Genomic DNA, 16,403 nt, shown 5'->3' with positions numbered 1-16,403 from the left:
CGCCATTTATTTGATGGAATTTTATTGAAATTCCCTAAAGATATATAGTTTGCTAACTAATCATGGACTGCGTTGAATATTTGAAGATCTATGCGGAGTATTGTCGCAAAGCGGGAGAAAGGGGGTACTATATATCATGCCGTTTATCAGCAAGGAACACTGTGTTACACAAAGCTATAAATTTATTGGCTATATATTATCTTAGAAGATCATCTTAGATATTTTAGATAAGACGTAGCCAATAAAATGACTTCGTGTAACACAGTGTTCCTTGCTGGAAAACGGCCCATATTTATCTTGACACAGAAGCGTGATAGCTTAAAGGATAATTCCTGAGGGTTGCAAGAAAGTATCATAAGCAAAAAATTCTATCGGAAAAATCTTTTATTAAAGAATGAAATCCAAAAATATAGAATTGATCGAATTTTTTTGCCAAAAATTACAAGAAGATTAATTTCAGTACAATAAGACGAAATATTTATTCATAAATTGTTCATTAAATAAAATTGGATATTTATGCACTATATTTAAAATTCATAGCTCGAAACTGGATATATCACTTGATCTTATTCTCCACATTCGAGAAAATGATTTTTTTTATTACACATTTAAAACGCATTTAAGTTTTTTTTGAAACAAAAATCGCAATCAACGACTGTTTTTCTAGTACTTCTGTTAGTTCTTCGCTAATAATAACACCTCTTAAGACAGCCATCCGATAAGCTTTGGCGAAGTTAGAACATACCTGGGACTTTCCCGTGCTTGTGAGGCAGAAGGGGGGCTTCCATTGTCTTGCTGGTGTAGCTGGGCGAGCTGGTTTGACTGAAACTGTCTGAGGAAACGTTGCTGTCCTGCCGGATGCTGATAGGTTTCGGTACGGGACTCTGACAAATGGCGCTCAAGGGTGGTGGTAGATTCGTCTGCGTTGCTTTCGGCAATTTCTCGAGTTTCTCACCGCCGCCGCTGCCACCACCGACTCGCTCCTTCCTTAGATTATGCTGAAGAATATTCCTAGCCCTCTCCATGTCACTCTCGTATTTGTTTCGCATTACTGGGTGCTGCTGCGGTTGCTGTTCTAAAGTTCTTTGCTCGCCGTGGTAACGTTTGTCAAGCAGTTCATGCGGGATTCCTTCTAGGTCCTCGTATCTAAACGTAAACGAATTATGCGTTTGTATTTACTACGGGGTTAATTAATCCATTTACGAAAGCTTTCAAACGGGAAATATGAAATTCTGAATTGACGTTCGACGAAATTAAGGAGGAAGTTATGTGGAGGTATGTTGTACCTGGGTGGCTTGTCCTTGCTTATTCGTCTTTCCATCTCTTGACGTCGACGATAATCATCGTCTTCGTGCAAACGCCTCTCTAGATTCTTCGAAGCCGCCTGCAACTCCTCGAACTTTGATCGTCGCTCACGGCCGGAAGTCAAAATCGTTGCGTGCTTTAATTCATCTTTTTGAAAAATCTCTTTTCGCGATAACATTATTTCTTCCCTGATGGGCTTGCTTTCGGACGATTCTCTCTGCTCGCAGCTGCTATTTTCTTTCGTAAATTTTGATATTTGTTGTCTACATGAAAAAAAGACAACTTGTGAGCATCAAAGTTAAAATCATATTATTTTTTGTAATGTCACGACTACGTTTTAGCATTATCAGATTTATCAGAAATGTCAGATTTGTAGTTAATAAATCGCGGATCTATATAGTTTATAAATATTAAAAGATGTTGAAGAATACAATACTGAAGAATATTTTCTGATTGAAAGGGTCGAGCTAATTTTTTCCGTGTTAATTTCTTTTAACAGCACTTGTATAAAAAATAATGACATAAAATAAAAAGTGACTCATAAATACATGTTTTAAACAAGTATACAATAAATGCGTTGTAATAAACAAGCGCTTCTCTTTTGAGAATATTTTTATATTGCTTGTTATTATTTTCCGTAATATAGGCAATTTATATTCTAAACTAGATACTAGATTCTAAACGAGAGATACTTTGATAGTAAAGAAGTGCACTGGCAGTTTCAAGAATGTTCAAGTATTCTCATCTCAGATTCACCGGAAATGAAATCTGAACTTACGCTTCGTTTAACGAACCTATTGTGAGCGTATAATGTCTGTAATATTTCGCTGCAGGTCGGCCCGAATCGATGTATTACCAACTTGTATCTAATTTATAAATTCAGCAATACGCGACAAAACATTTCCTGCATTCGAGTATAGTTTTAACACAGGCTACTGCATGAAAATAAATACTCGACACCAAAAGCATGACGAGATAGCTCTAATATACTCTATGTACACGACAGCAACATCGAATAATTTGCAATGTGCATGTTATACGTAATAAGATGTACAATCGTCCTTTTGAATATGTATAAGATGTCCAACCGAGAAAGATTTGAAAAATCTATAAAATCGCATATAAATAACATATTTTTGTTACCTATTATGCCGCGACACCGTGCCCTGTCGTTGACGGCTATTCGGATCCTCGAACTTCGCCTCGGCGCTCTTAATAATTCTCTCGTGAAGCCGTTTCTCGAGATCCAAGGAGACCTTTTGCAACTCCTCAAAGCTCGAATTTAGCGGGAGTTTACGTCCTTCCTGGAAATTTGCTTGCTCGAAGTCAGCTACAAAATCGTTATTGTCATTCGTTTCCCGCGAGTTCTCGCCATAATTCAACAAGTAATCCTGCAACTCATCGAAAATTTATATAAAAACGAGTTTCATCTCGAATGAAGCAGTCATTTTTATGCGGCCGATTCGCTTTAAATTGATTAATTTTTGTTTCAAGGCAACAAATCGATAGATATTAACTTTAGTAACACTTAACAAAGATATAAAACATCTGTCTGTTTTTTTTTATTCTTTTACTAATGAGTGAAAGTATAGATAATATTTGTTACCCATATTATTAGACAAACATATTTTTTAATAATAATTATATGAATTCATGAGTGTATCGCATTGCAGTTCACAGCTTGGTGTGATCAGCTTGGTGTTTCGGACTTGATCGTAGATGATGTTAATAATTACATTATCTCTAGTTTGCTTTAAAGAAATTTTACTAAAAATGATATAAGATAGTTAATATCACCTGCGATGTCTGATTCTGATTTCTGAAGGGATCCAAATTTATAAGTTTCTGATTTGTCGAACCCACGCTGTTCCACATGGCCGGCATTCCCGATGAAGGTGCGGACGAAGAATCACTCGTCTTACAAGGAGTTATTTGATTACTCTGTCTAGTTGTGAGTTGGAGTCGTATAGGTTTTTCGTTCTTGCTTCTTTTCGGAATCGCCGGCGGCCTCAGCGGAATTGGAGGTGGTGCTACCTGCGTTAAAAGTTGAGCACGCGATTTTTATCTCTATGCTCTTACTCTAATTATAAGATGCAGTCTTTAGCGGATGGAATCTTCAAAGCCTTGTTATTTAGAAAGAGTAGAAAATTAAATGTATATCGATCTCACTTATCGCACCAGTATCAAATAATAATACAATAGAAAAGATCTGATAAAATATTACATTTAGAAATTAAAAATCAAACTACCATTTCGTCAGATTTAAGCCTTTAATTTTTGCATTGTTTTCATTGTGCGATCATACAATTTTTGAAAAGATTTTGTTTTTGACGAAAAGTTCCATATTTACTTTAGCTAAAGCAGATCCGTAATTTGATGTGGAAACATCACCGTTTCGTAATGAGAATTCTCAGTGGCAACGGGCTACGTGATTTGCGTAAATTGACGCGAAAGTTACGCGCAAAGTTACAACGCTTATCATCGCTCCAAGACAAGCATCAAGTTTTAAGTTTTAACTGCCTTGTTGACATACGTAAAGCAACACGCAAGTTTATTAGCTTCAAGCGTTTATCGTCGGCAAATTCTCTTCGCATGGATCACGCTTTAATATCTCGAGTACTTTTAATGGATTTTAGCATGACTTTCGAAACTTTGAGTATTATTATAATTCCCGAAATTGTTGGCAAAAATATATTAATTGATGCTCAGCTAACGTTACGCGCTTTAATATACTAAAAAAGGTTTTATTTTTCAATAATAAACCCAGTACAGAGTAGACCTCCATATAGTATGGGTTTATATAACATGAATTCGCGTATAACACGACAGAAACATTTCAATATTTGTTTCTTTTAAAGTGAAATAAAAAATATTTTACTCTTACATCTTTAATATTTATTTTGCAGATTTTATAATAAACCTTACATCTTTTACAAATATGTGTTTTCGTAAGCAAACATAATCTATACATGTATATAATCTATGTAGCTCGTATAACATAGATTCATATATAACACGGAACGTATCCCATCATGTTATACGGGGAGTCTACTGCAATTGTATATACAATTATCTATATGATATACATTCTTATAAAAATATTTCTTATAAAATTTTTATGCAAAAGCAGCCTATATAAAAATTGTTTATTTAATTAAGTTTTTTAAAATTAATTTTTTAATGACTATGAGAAAATAATGACTATGGAGATGCAAATATAAAGATATAAATGCTAAATAAATTTATCTATGTACGATTATTTATAATATTATAACAGATGTTGTAAAATTAAATTTTGTTTGCTCTAATTAAATTATATTAAAACAAAACAGGAAAGTAGAGTTTAATACGAAAATACTAATTAATACTTGCAATGTTAGTCAAAATGCCGTATTGTCCAGTGACTGTTATGAATGTCGTGTGTCCAGTGTGTGTTGAAGATGCGTTATATATCTATCGCAGCGCCGAATTTTTCAATCTTTTTCTTTTCTGTCAACAATCATTATGTAGTTTTAACTTGAATTGCACGTTTTATTAAATAAATACAAATTAAATTAAACAAATTTAAAGTTTTCTGTGCGCATAGTGTTGGAAGGAATCCTATAAGTCTAAAATTTTTGTAAAGTTGTATTACGTGTACGCAATGCAATTTAGAAAAACAAAATATATCACACCTTTTTACACAAATAGTCTTTATTTATACTTATATTTTACGTCTGCTTTGCGACAGTACACATATTATTTATGGATATAGCGATATGATTGCATTATTATAGGACGGTAAATTAACGCAAGAAGTACAATTCTGTGTTTTTGCAACCATCTTCTTTTCATAAAAACCTCTTTTGGCACCGGATTCCAATTTTCTCGGACAATCTTCCTAGCCACTGATATTAATTCGCAAAGTAGCAGCGTACCACTAACTACCGGGCTTTAGTCGCGTGATTTAAGGTGTCGAGATTATGTGGTACGCTGGGATACCGACCATGCGGTAACTTTCCAAACTTACCTGCATAAGAGGAGGAGAGGAGAGACGAAGTTCGAAAATCCTTTTAGTATCTTCTGCCTCGCCATCTCCTTTTCTCCCTTAATCATTTCAGCAACTTCCTCTTTAATATCTCGCAATTGTTCGATATATTTACATTACAATAGGTAGCTGAGAGAAATTATGAATATATGCATTAGTAATTAATATTCTTTTGAGCAAATATTTTATTTATTTAAGTAATCTTTTATAGTGTTAAATATTGTATGTCTACTTTTTTTCAAATTTTTAACATTTTCCAATATGGAAAATATTGAAGAGTTGCTAGATGTGTAAATATTGTTTTAATTTCTTTGTAAAGTTTTATATTGTTATATAATTTGTTTTATTATATATAAATTAATAATATTAATAAATAAATATTGAGCGTAATGAATGATTTGTCTAATGCTGAGTAAGATGTTTTATTTGTGAAATGTTGTCAAGATTTATTAGATTAGATTTTTAATTTCGAACAGACACATTCACAAAATAAAACATGAAACAATGCATGAAAATATCATATCTAAAACCTAATAGAACACTAATTTATCAGACTAAAGATAACTAGAAACAAATAAAATTTTTTACCGCCGGCGTGGCAGAATGTCGACGTGGTATTGGCGGCGGTACATCATTTCCGGTGCGTGGTGGCTCCGAAAGTAGAGAAGTTCTGGTTGGCAGACCAACGCTATGAATTCTGTTCTGCCTGAAATATTGAACAAATTATTACTAAATTATCAATGGTCATTTTTTTTTATTTCATAATGCATGTCAGAAATAGTATGGAAATGAGAAAAGTGTGTAAATTGATCAGTAATTCAGCGTTTAAACACATTTGGAAGTAATTCAAATTGCGCCAGAAAATTCATATATGATCACAATTATATTAAACGATAAAAATTGTCTTATTTTAATTATTTTTGTTACGATTTTATTTGCCTAAAGGTTCTCTTGTCATCAGTTATTTATAGTTATACTTATCAATAGACGTTATAAAATTCCATATGTCAGATAAGATTGTGTAAAATCGAATATTACTATTGGCAAAATTCGTCGTTTATTTGTTTTTATAGAAAAAGATATGTGTATTTTTGTCATGTGTTTATCGCGTATTGTTTTGTAGCTTAAAAATGCTATGTAAAGCGATATAATAACATGTTTAGCGTATTAACCACAACGTATTCTCGCTGCAATTATAAACGCGTAATCAGCACTAATTGCTGGCGTTATTATATAATGAAATCCAATTTCTGGGATAATCAATGCAAATCGTTTTTCCCGAGTTTTTCCCAGACTATGGTCGGACTATGATCAAAAACTTTTCGCAATATTATAAACTTCTGTGTTTCTGCATTTATGACATGTGTATACAGACATTTCATTATTTTGAAAATGATTAAAACAATGTAATTAAGATAATAAAGTGCACGCGATAAATGTTAAAGGCTTGTTAAACCGTATTTTATTATTCTTGCGACAATCTTCAGGATTAAGAATTAATTTTATTGTTAATAAATTGATATTATGATATTATTGATATTGATATTATACTATTATCATATTATTACATATTAATATTTAATATTGATACTTTTGTTACTTAAATATACAAAAATATTTTTTGGAAGAAAATGATAAGATCCCAAAAGCGTCAATTGTAATAGTAATTTAATTCTCAAACTAAAAAATTCTTTTTTGAAAAATTGTTTTTGTGCTATACAGAGATGCACATTCACATTCTTTTCATTAACAGCCGCATTCACACCGACACACGCAATTGTTACTACCTACGCGTTGTGGTGAGGTAACGATCGTAAGAAATGTCATTAGGAGAGATTCAATCAATGTTGATCTCATCATTAAATGTTTTGAGCACCGAACATTAAAGTTACGCGCAACGAAATAATAGTATATATAACCATTATATTGTAAATGTCTTATTCCTCGTATTGTTTACTATAAAAAAAAAGAAAAGATTTGTTAAAATATCTTTTTGCAACATTGAGATTTACCATTATTATTTATACGTGGCTTTCGAAAATAAGATTTAGTGTGCCCTAACTTGATTTCTTTGCGATATATAAATTAAAGCAGATGCTCCTAATAATTTCCCCGTTCTATTTCTACTGCCTTTCGGGTTTTGTTTCCGTTTGTTTTTGTTTTCAACTTTAGTTTTTTTTTGTTTCCACAAGAGGATTTGGGTCAACTGCAAATTCCGTCCATGAGTCCAGATTAGCAAAAACTGTGGCACAGAATAAGCTAATACCTCAGGTTTGGTCAAAGCTTTGCTATTGATTTCGAGTATACTGTTAACATGGGAAGCACTGCATAGCCTCGAGTCAGAAATCACAAGTTCTCATGACTTGGTTTCGAGCATTATAACACGTATTATTTTTTCTAGAAATTACATTAATTTTATTGCAATTTATATGCAATATTATTTATGTATTTTGCACAGAGAGATAGACTGTGCTATATCTATTAAATTTTGGTCAAAATATTCATGAAATTTTAAATGTATCTAAATATGTTTTTTTTTTAATTTACAATGCAGACAAAAGATAAAACAAATGTGTCTTATTCGAAAAAAAACTTATATCAAAAAATAAGCAATCAAGATTATACCGGTTTATAGGGGATTTTTATAAAAAATTAAATATATTAAAGTTTTTTGTTGATGTATTATATTAGTGCATTGTTCTTGCTTCTCGTTATGAAATATTTGCATAATCTCCTTTTTTATTGAGGTACAGGATGCATATGTTACCTATACCATTACCGAACTTACAACGCGCTCTATAAGCATGAACATGTTATAAGATATTTTTTATATTACTTTGTATAAATATTTTAATTACACATATGCACATGCGCACGCACACAATTACGAAAACTTACATAGATATTTTAATTACCGCTTTTTCTAGGTTGGATTGATTCAATGAAAGTGTTATAACCGCGACACGTTTCCTAGTAACACGACATAATGCGGCATTTCGTTGCCACACAATGACCATCGCGAAGTTTGTATCTCCAGTGAAAGTATATACACATTATCTCGTACATCATCCACACGCTAGTAACTATACCCGCAGTTCTCGCGCACCAAACTCGGACAATCGTATTATTATTATTAATGCTCAGCAAGTTGTTATTTAATTAGGAGAGAGAAAGAGAGAGAAGGAGACAAACCCCGCTAACTTGCCGTCTGATTAAATATCCCGCTGCGTTTACACTAAATTAATTACTGACGTGCTGATGCGGAAGAGTTATACTTTCCACGAAATTCATGACTTTCTCATTATCGTGGCATAAGCCGAACACAAAATTGCCGGTGGAAAACGGACGGCAAAACGAATTAAAGTTTCTCACTTTTCACTTTCTCGCGAAATACGAATAGAGCTATTTTAGTTTTTAAAAGTACGTAATCAATATTTACGTAGTTACGTTAAAACTCTCTTACCTCGGCCGGCGTGTCGGGCTCGTATCATCGTCACACGATTCCGTAGCGGACATGTTGATTTCTGCAATGCAAAACAAAAATACGTTTTTTATAATATCATAAATATTATTTATAAAATAAAAATTGAAAGATCATAGGGAAATTGCACCTATAATATAATAACTATAATACGATATTCTACGTCATGCTGTTAAAATTATCAATAAAATGTATTAATAGTTCAGTTGCGTATAATTTATATATATAGGAGTACAATTCCGCTCTCGAAACCTGAATTATTAAATTTTGAACGACTGAATTCCAGGTAACGTTATTATAATTTTAGTGGTTTAATTTTTATATGATGGACATTTTGATATTATTAAAACCACATTCCCTTCGGCTTTGTAAAGCAATTTTTACTTGTCAAATAACTCTTTTATCGAAAATGATGTAATTATTTGAAATTATAACGCGGTTTATATGTGGCGCTTGAAAACGCTTTGTTATATAAATGGATTTTACATTAATAAGAAAATTACTATTTTAAGTGCAGTTTATCATTAATATTTCTTTTTATCATTTATATCGATTTTTCCAGTTTGCAGACTCTCGTTTCGCTTAAGTTTTAAATCGAATAGCAGATACAAAGGAATTTAGTCAAATATCATGTAGCAGGACGAATACGTATCATACTATACGTACTATAGTATTTGATTCGAGGTGTCGATATGGTATAGATATACGAACAAAATAATTTATGGACATCGCTTAGTATGACGAACGGGTTCAATCTCATGCACCGGCATATCGGTTACACGATATGCGGTTTCAAATCGATATAAATGCGACATCGTGCGCACGTGGCTTTGATCGACAAGATTGGCCCTTTAACCAAATGGTCAGTCTGTAAACGATGACGGAGCTTCGGCTTTACCTCCCTGTGTGTCAAGTGAAAGCGCTATTCAATTTTCTTTCATGTCTGTATATTCGAACGTGCATACATAAGTCCTTCATACTTGGTCGAGCGCGATTCGGCTCCATCCGGTCCTCTGATCTGCAACCGGGATCGATCTGTACCACCCTTGTTTTTTACACACACTTTCGTTTCAAATTCAACCGTTCGTCGTCACGCGGTTCTCATCTTGTCACTCGGAAAGTAAATCGAAATTCGTTTTTGCGACGAAGAGATGCGCGGTATGGTCAACCGTAAACAGATCACGACACTTTTTTCCTAATAAATTTTACAAAAGTTTCTGCCTGTGTCGTTGTCTACGAAGTTTAATTTCTATACCCATATTATAACTTACTGGTGAAGAAAGTAATATCCAATATTGCTAATTTAACATTTCTTTATATATGTTGCTATATTAGCTTAGGGAAAATCTTGTTCTATATTATAAGAAGAAAAATATTCTGAAAAAATATACAATTTCGTAAAAATCTTACTAGTTACAAAATGAATAATGTTTGCATTGTGCTGTTAGAATTTTTATAATTTATTAATTGTGAACACGAATTATTTAATGTTTAGATGGCAAAGTAGAGACGTTTTCGTTAAATCATTAAAGATATATACATATATATCTATTCATGTACAGAGTGGCGCAATAAAAATATAACATAAATAAAAAAGGACATAGACTATATGCGCTTTAAAATAATTATATATAATTATGTAGCGCTAAATAAAATTCATGTTTTTAACAAATATAAGACTGAAATAAAATTTCTAACCATAAATGCGATAATTACGAAGATCTATTATATATCTACTTGAATGCATTCCTAGATCGAACAAAAACGTCGAGAACAATTTTCTCACGGTATTGAGTATTCTCTTTCTGCATGGATCTTCGCGACCGAATCTTGAGAATCGCCGTTTCTTGAGGCACCGGAGCAAAAAGGAGAAAGACTTTAATCATATAAGGGATCGTTTTTTCGCTTTTTATGAAGCTAACTTTGGTTGGAAAGTAATTTCCATCGACATACGACTGAGTGAATGAGAAAAAAAGGATCTTCGGAATTCCGGCGGCGGAGGCGTCTTAGCCACTTTTCATTATACAGCTACTTTCACGACCGCTTGCAGAGTCAAGGATATTGCGCGTGTGAAAATGTGTTGCCTCAAATTTCAGTTTCATTGTATTCATCTCTTTGATTCGCCTCCCCCCTTTCTTTATCTTTTTTGTAAGTTTTCTCTGCTCGCTGAACTTTTATGCTTTCGGATGCCTTAGAATTTTGATTAGATGACTCAGATTTGTCCCGTTATACATTTCTACGATGTTTCTAAATTTTCTTATACCTGCTCAAATTGAGATTTAAAGCTACAAAAGCTAAACAAATTTAATGGACAGATGATAATACACGTTCATTTTTGTTGGGGAAAAAGAGATTTTTGTACGCGATTTTTATGTTATAAAAATGGTGGTGTATGAACAGGCTCTTGCGAATTAAGCCCTTAATTAATCAGGCGCAAATTAATAACGGGATTATATTTATCGCTCTATTTGGCGAGAACATTATTTTAACAGAATTTTAATTCAGTTGCTGAGAGATAACGAATATTGAAATTTGAAGATATCGGAAAAGAAGCCCCGTTTCCTCATCTTGACTATTTTTTTCTTAAAATTTCACTACGCGAGAAATCACGACAATTGATATATTCTTCTCTTTTCTAACTTTACGGATTTGTTCGTGAAGACATGTGTAAAATATATAAAACCTCGACTGTGCGTTATAATGTCTTTCAATTTTTCATCAAAATTCTATAATTCGCAATCAATATGGCACGTGCAATATTGAATATTAAATAAAAACATAAATTCTACATTTAATATCGAATAACCGATAACACCGTTCCGTGCTTTCGAAAGTGAAGCGATACGCTATCGCCACATATCGTTCTTGCAAATTTAATTCTCTGTTATCAACGAGGAGACGAATGCCCGTGTTTAATGTTTAACTGTATTTACATTGGCTTGCATTTCGATGGAATTATCACCGCGTGTCTGGTTGCAATGCGAATAATCGAATGATCTGTGGGTAAAAATGTACATAGCGTGCATGTATTCGTCGCGGGAGATATGTGATGAGCGTGCAGCACGTACATTTATGCGCCTTATCATCTTCGTCAAAGGGAATAAACTTTCGACAATAGCGAACAATTTGTTTAATCAGCAACCGGTAGCGGCCAATTAATACGCGCCATTCGCAGTAAATCTCACCTAAAGGGACAGTTGGTCTAATTAGAAATCCGCCTCTCTCTAACGTATCCTCATTTAATTCACATCCCACTTACGTATCTTCCTCGTCTTGCCCGCGTGACCTACTATAGAGAGGTAATTCCTCTATCGATTCGTAAAATATATAACTGATAGCATTATATCTATCGATTTACACGTATTTTCCATATACTTTTCCATATACTTTAATATACTAGCGATAAGATGGTAATATATTAAACTATGTGTGTATACGTGTGGGTATATATATATATATATATATATATAATGTCCCGGAATATACCGATATCAAAAATAAAAGTCCCGGAACATACTTCCAGACCTACATATATGTGTGTGTGTGTGTGTGTGTGTGTGTGTGTGTGTGTGTTGAATTTAATATTTAAAATAATTTATCCTCAAAATTTATATTCTTGCGTAAGTCTTTTTATTAAGAAAATGCAGAATACTAACAATTATTTACCGATATGTTAAAATTAAAATGCCTTTCACATCAACGTCCACTGACAGCTATTACTATATTAAAAAGAAAGAAGATGTAGATGGTAAATGCCATCGCGTGTAGCATAAATGCAAAATATGGTATATAAGTCTTCTGCATATATCTACATAATTATTTGAATGCCACTGAAACGCTTACGCTTTTACATTATAAATGTAAGATGGCTGAAACACTCATTATTATTTAATCGAGTAATTTAGTTTACAGATAGATATGTAAAGTGTCACCGCGATTACCATTACGTTTTTAATTTGCAAATTCTTTCATGCATTTGCGACAGGTCTTTCATAAAAGAAAAATTTTATTGAGGATCTTCTTTGATAGCTAACTTGTGTTTATATCGTTTTTTAATATTAAAGTTAAATGTTTTTGTAACTAAGTTGAATTAATTAACTTATTGAAATAAAGTCTACTTAGTAGTAATTAAAATTTTATTTTTGTTCACAAATCTGTATAACTCTAAAGCTCAGTTTGTGAAAAGTCTTATTTTCTATTACTCATAATTCAGAAAACGAGAATATTGCACACGAGTACGATTTAAATTGATCAAAGAAACCATAAAATAAAGGAGGGCAGTCCTAAATATTTTGTATAAAAATTCTTGAGTATAAATAAAGTATAATATCGAGCCAGAGAAAAGTGTGTTCCGAAGCAGGACCTGATGCAATCATAACGTACAATGGAAGCCGTCTTAGTGCTGTTTCTTCGCATCTCGTAGATTGAATCAATTTATATCGTCGACAATATTGTGCAAAGCTTTCCTTGGACTTTCGCAAACTCAATTAATTCACTCGATCTGATAGAACAACTTGTGTCTACAATCTTTTCGAAAAACACTCTTGCGATGAAAAATCTCGTATTTTATCATTGTCCGAATTTGCCAGAAGAAAAACAAAATAAATATTATAAATATTGAAAATTTTGTGATATTCTTTGAAATAGTATATACTTTTAAAAAAATATTTTTAAAAAGAATCACAGACAGAAAAAGAGGAAACATTAAACATTAAACCACATGCAAATCATATGAAGTAATATATATCTATATCCGAAAATATAATATATATGACATATAATTTTGAAAAATTAAAATATATGAGCGCTAAGAGAAAGAATTCTCAAGAAAACTGAGATTTTGTTGCCTAATAATTGAGGTGTCTCGAGGTATTCTGAGACAAGGTTGGAGAGCTTTCGAGCTCTCTCAATGTCTACGTAGAATTTTTTTTTCTTACCCATTACAAACGAGTTATCGTAAAAATATAACATTTCAAAAATAAATAGGGTGTTTTATTTTTTAACCTTTATTTAATCATATTTGATCACCCAGCTGTAGACTATGGATCTACCAGTTAAAACTTTGCCCAAGTATGTCTTTTAAGACGATCATTAAATCAAGTTACTTAAACTTTTTTAAATGTGAGATATTTTAGACCGGGGAGAAAGTGGATATAAAGCGTTATTTCCTTATGAAGTTTAAAGTAAATTTTTATGAGACGTATTGTTGTATTTTCTCTTGAACAAGAGAGAGAAAGAGAGAGAGAGAGAGAGAGAGAGAGAGAGAGAGCGCAGGAATACCTTTCGAGCTGCGATACCAATGAAAATAATATTTCACTAATATTTAGAAATGAAAAAGTTTTTTCGTTACTTAATTTGAAATAAACCTCAGTTTAATATATTTTTAATTTGTAACTTAATTATTGAAAGATACTAAAAATGGTAATATTAAAAACTTCATGAGAAATAATAATATCGGCATTTTTACATTAAAAGAGAATTACTTTTAAATTTTTCAATGGAACGATGCGTTTATTTTTCGTCAAATTCCCGGACAATGTGTGTATTTTAGGTTTTCTTCGCCGTTCAATATGCAGATCAGCGTTCCATTTTCAATAGATGAAGATACTCTTGACGAAGCCCTTGTAAGCCTCGTGCGCTTGCAAATGGATCAAGCAGCGGAAACAAATAGCTTGCGATACGCTCCAATCGGTAGACATATGAATACACCCGAAATGACGTGTACAAAAAGAAGACAAATATACTCGTAATTCTATAATGATCTTCCATTAACATAGCTGTTGTTTGAAGTTTATCAAAATTGCGTTCAGATTAATTATGGTTCTTTAAAATAAATTCTATTGGTGTTTCAAATGTGTTAAACGCGGTGATGTTTTCACGTGCCGTTCGATGCCGAACGGGTTCCCAAAACCTGAAATATCGCGGCGATCATTCGGCTTTATCGTGATTTTATCCAGGAGGAGCCATCGGAGCGACTGGTGAAGCTCTACCAACTACCACCGGTCGAGCGAACTACCATCGGCGGCGGAAATTTCGAACGCGCGTCCGATAGCTATCTAGTATCTACATATTCGTTTATACGCTTGTCCATTTCTCGCAAATACACGCCGTTATCGATCTCGTAGATATATCGCTGCCATATTTAGCCGCATTCAAAATTCATTCAGCCGTCGGGATTTCAACCCGTGTCTGTACGGCCTATGCGACGCGCGTGTAAGCGCGTATGTGCAAAAATCCAACATATCGAGCCTTCGCTCTTTCGTGCCTGCAAAATATCTCGCTTTTGCCATCAGCCGTCCCTCTTTTTCTCGCAGATTCACTTTTCCATCTTTTTCCGTTCTCACACTCTGCTGCTCTCTCTCTCTCTCTCTCTCTCTCTCTCTTGTCCCTCTCTCTCTCTCTCTCTCTCTCTCTCTCTTTATCCTTCTCTTTTTTTTCTCGTGCGCAATCTCTCTACATATGTAAGAATCCTTTTGACTGGCGTTGTGTATATAGCGGGACAACGCCGGATGAGAAAATCCTTAAATCCCCTTCAGCCTTCAGCCTATATTCGGAGATAATGGCACATAATGACTATCGCGTATAATGTCGAAACGATCGAGTCGAAGTTATTGAGCGAGCGAGTCAAGCAGCGGAGGAGAATTAAACGTCTTACAATCCGAGGTTCACGAGCGTAATAGCGTCGTATTTCGCGAAGGAGTTACAGTGGAGCTGATTGAGAAAATACAAAAATAGCACGCGCTTGTTGTCGTATTGTTGCGTAAACTTAACGATAATTGCACTGGCGCAATTGCTTTTAAATAAATTTGATAATTATTATAATGGCAGGGAGAAAAATAGAAGGAAAACTATAATCATATTATTAATGCAAACATATCGAGTCTTCGCATGTACACAGTGAAATATTCGTTTCACACCAGATATTCTGTAAACATGTCAACTAAAAAATTTAAATCATTAGCAAATATGGAGATCGAATATAAACTGCACGAGCGTCACGACGCCTCGACGTACCGAAAATTAAAAGCAAAAAGGACGCCGCGATCATAAATCAATCTGTTATTTTAGTTTTTATAGCGTGTGCATTTATACATGACTGCCGGTCATGCGCGAGAACACATAGATCGGACACATCACACATCGCGTGTGACAACCCGTTTCGCTTAAATCATGCACGAAAACTTGACGTCGGATGTTCGTAGCTCGTCGGAAAAGAAAGAGAGGAGGGAGAGAGAGAGAGAGAGAGAGAGAGAGAGAGAGAGAGAGAGAGAGAGAGAGAGAGAGAGAAACGAAATAGAAATTCAGTTACGGAAATCAAGGGCGTACGTAAGCAACCGAATCGAAACGACTCTTTATTAAATCGTTTCCAAGTAAGATCGTAGGGTCGTACCGAGCACTTGACGTTTAATTCCTTCTCTCGGCCAGAGGAGGAATTAAAACCCTCTTGATAACATTTTCCTATCGCGGAGAGACGAAAGCGTCGTTCTTCGATTACGTGCTCTTTCTAGTAAAAGAAATGCTTACCGCGAGGAAGCTCTACATTCGCATTCTACCCTAAGCGACGCGGAACCTCGAAACAGCTTTAACGAA

At 33.7% G+C, this 16,403-nt stretch overlaps 1 protein-coding gene across 1 annotated transcript in view; it reads right to left on the bottom strand.

Annotated features, from left to right (window-relative positions):
- LOC143907164 (uncharacterized) overlaps positions 1-16,403 on the bottom strand; it is a 42,731-nt gene that overhangs the window by 21,164 nt on the left and 5,164 nt on the right. The window contains exons 2-7 of the mRNA XM_077423742.1: positions 8,796-8,856; positions 5,921-6,038; positions 3,103-3,339; positions 2,449-2,696; positions 1,287-1,568; positions 746-1,146 (exon numbers count right to left, since the gene is read on the bottom strand). Coding sequence (XP_077279868.1) covers positions 746-1,146; positions 1,287-1,568; positions 2,449-2,696; positions 3,103-3,339; positions 5,921-6,038; positions 8,796-8,848 — 1,339 coding nt within the window. The 5' untranslated portion in view covers positions 8,849-8,856. The remainder of the gene's footprint in view (positions 1-745; positions 1,147-1,286; positions 1,569-2,448; positions 2,697-3,102; positions 3,340-5,920; positions 6,039-8,795; positions 8,857-16,403) is intronic.

The sequence above is a fragment of the Temnothorax americanus genome, unplaced genomic scaffold (genome assembly GCF_048541705.1).
Source record: "Temnothorax americanus isolate GAGA-0224 unplaced genomic scaffold, ASM4854170v1 Scaffold8, whole genome shotgun sequence".
Lineage (NCBI taxonomy): Eukaryota > Metazoa > Arthropoda > Insecta > Hymenoptera > Formicidae > Temnothorax > Temnothorax americanus.
The sequence above is the reverse complement of the archived record's forward strand: the minus strand, read 5'-3'. Positions and strand labels throughout refer to the sequence as shown.